The following is a 1508-nucleotide window of genomic DNA, read 5'->3' as shown; positions in this document are numbered from 1 at the left end:
CTGAGTGAGACTCCAACTCAAAAAAAAAAAAAAATTATTTATTTATGCATTTATTTTTCAGGGTTGAAGTTTTGCTCTGTTGCCTATGCTGGAGTTCAGTGGCATGATCATAGCTCACTGCAGCCTCCAACTCCTGAGCTCAAGTGATCCTTCCGTCTCAGCCTCCCGAGTAGCTGGGACTACAGGTATGAGCTACCCTGCCCAGCTGAGTAAATATTTGTAAAGTACTTGTATGTTAAGTGCTGAACTTGTGTTTGTCAAGCAAATAAAGTATTTTGATGGGTCACACACTGGCTGTGGTGATCTTCTCAGTTCTCTGATTGCTTGTGGGTATGAAGATTATCCTCACCCTGCCAATGAGCAAACGGAGGGTGCAGATGTTAAGTGAGTTGCCCAAGGTCACACAGCAGAGACAAGATTCGACCCCAGGCCTGACTCTGGAGCTCCGAAGTGGGGGCTTTGTGACCCCCTCACGTCAGTCCATGGACTGAACTTCCAAACACTCACACCTCACTGCTGTCTGGGAGGCTTGTTTGTGAATCTTGGGCCCATCTGTCCCTCCCCTGGTCACACACACAGCCTGGGCCCTGGGGGAAGAGCACTGTCAGCACCGACAACTTTGGGTTTGGGGTACCCCTTACCCGAACCAACAGTGTCTTCTTCACGTGGTCCTGGATGCCGTAGCCCACGGCCTTGATCTCCACGTCCACTCTGCCGACCTCCAGAGGCAGAAGCACAAAGGGCACCATCTTGGAGGAGGTGGGGGGCACGACCACCACCTGGCGGGATGGAGCTCCCGGCTTCGACGCGCTGCACAGCGGTTCCTTGTGGGGGAACTCCACTCGGACCTAGGCAGGGCGGGCAGGGAGGGGGTTCTGAGCATGGGGTGACCCAGGACACTAGGGTCACAGTCCCCTGCAAGCCCCCACACTGAGATGCCTGAGTAGGTGACAGCACAGTGTAGTCATCCAGACTACAGACCCTGCCTGGGTCAGAGTCTCCTCTGACACCCATGTGCTGTGTGCCTTCAGACAAGCCCCGTAACCTCTCTGTGCCTCAAGTTCCTCATCTCTAAATCAAGAACAATAATGGTACCCACCTGAAGGGGTTATTATAAGGTTTCTTTAATTATTATTTATTCATACGAGTTGAAGTCTCACTCCATTGCCCAGGTTGGAGTGCAGTGGCATGCTCATGGTCACTCTGGCGTCAACCTGTTGGGCTCCAGTGATCCTTCCACCTCAGCCTTACAAGTAGCCAGAACTACAGGCATGCGCCACCATGCCTGGCTAATTTTTAAAAATTTATTGTAGAGCTGAAGTCTTGCCAAGTTACCTAGGCTGTTCTCGAACCCGTGGGCTCAGGCAATCCCTTCCCCTTAGCCTCCCAAAGTACGGGAATTACAGGCTTGAACCACTGCACCCAGTCTATTATGAGGTTTTAAAAAAATTTGTTTTTGAGTTGGAGTCTCACTCTGTCACCCAGACTGGAGTGCAGTGGCCGCTCCC

General features: G+C 51.7%; 1 protein-coding gene across 1 annotated transcript in view; it reads right to left on the bottom strand.

Annotated features, from left to right (window-relative positions):
* Positions 1–1508, bottom strand: part of LOC103260545 (complement C3-like) — a 36197-nt gene that overhangs the window by 21380 nt on the left and 13309 nt on the right. The window contains exon 22 of the mRNA XM_021712404.1: positions 780–848. Coding sequence (XP_021568079.1) covers positions 780–848 — 69 coding nt within the window. The remainder of the gene's footprint in view (positions 1–779; positions 849–1508) is intronic.

Source organism: Carlito syrichta, unplaced genomic scaffold, assembly GCF_000164805.1.
Source record: "Carlito syrichta isolate Samal-C Ts95f unplaced genomic scaffold, Tarsius_syrichta-2.0.1 Scaffold303236, whole genome shotgun sequence".
NCBI classification, from domain to species: Eukaryota; Metazoa; Chordata; class Mammalia; order Primates; family Tarsiidae; genus Carlito; species Carlito syrichta.
Note: the sequence above shows the minus strand (reverse complement) of the source record. Positions and strands in the feature narration are given on the sequence as shown.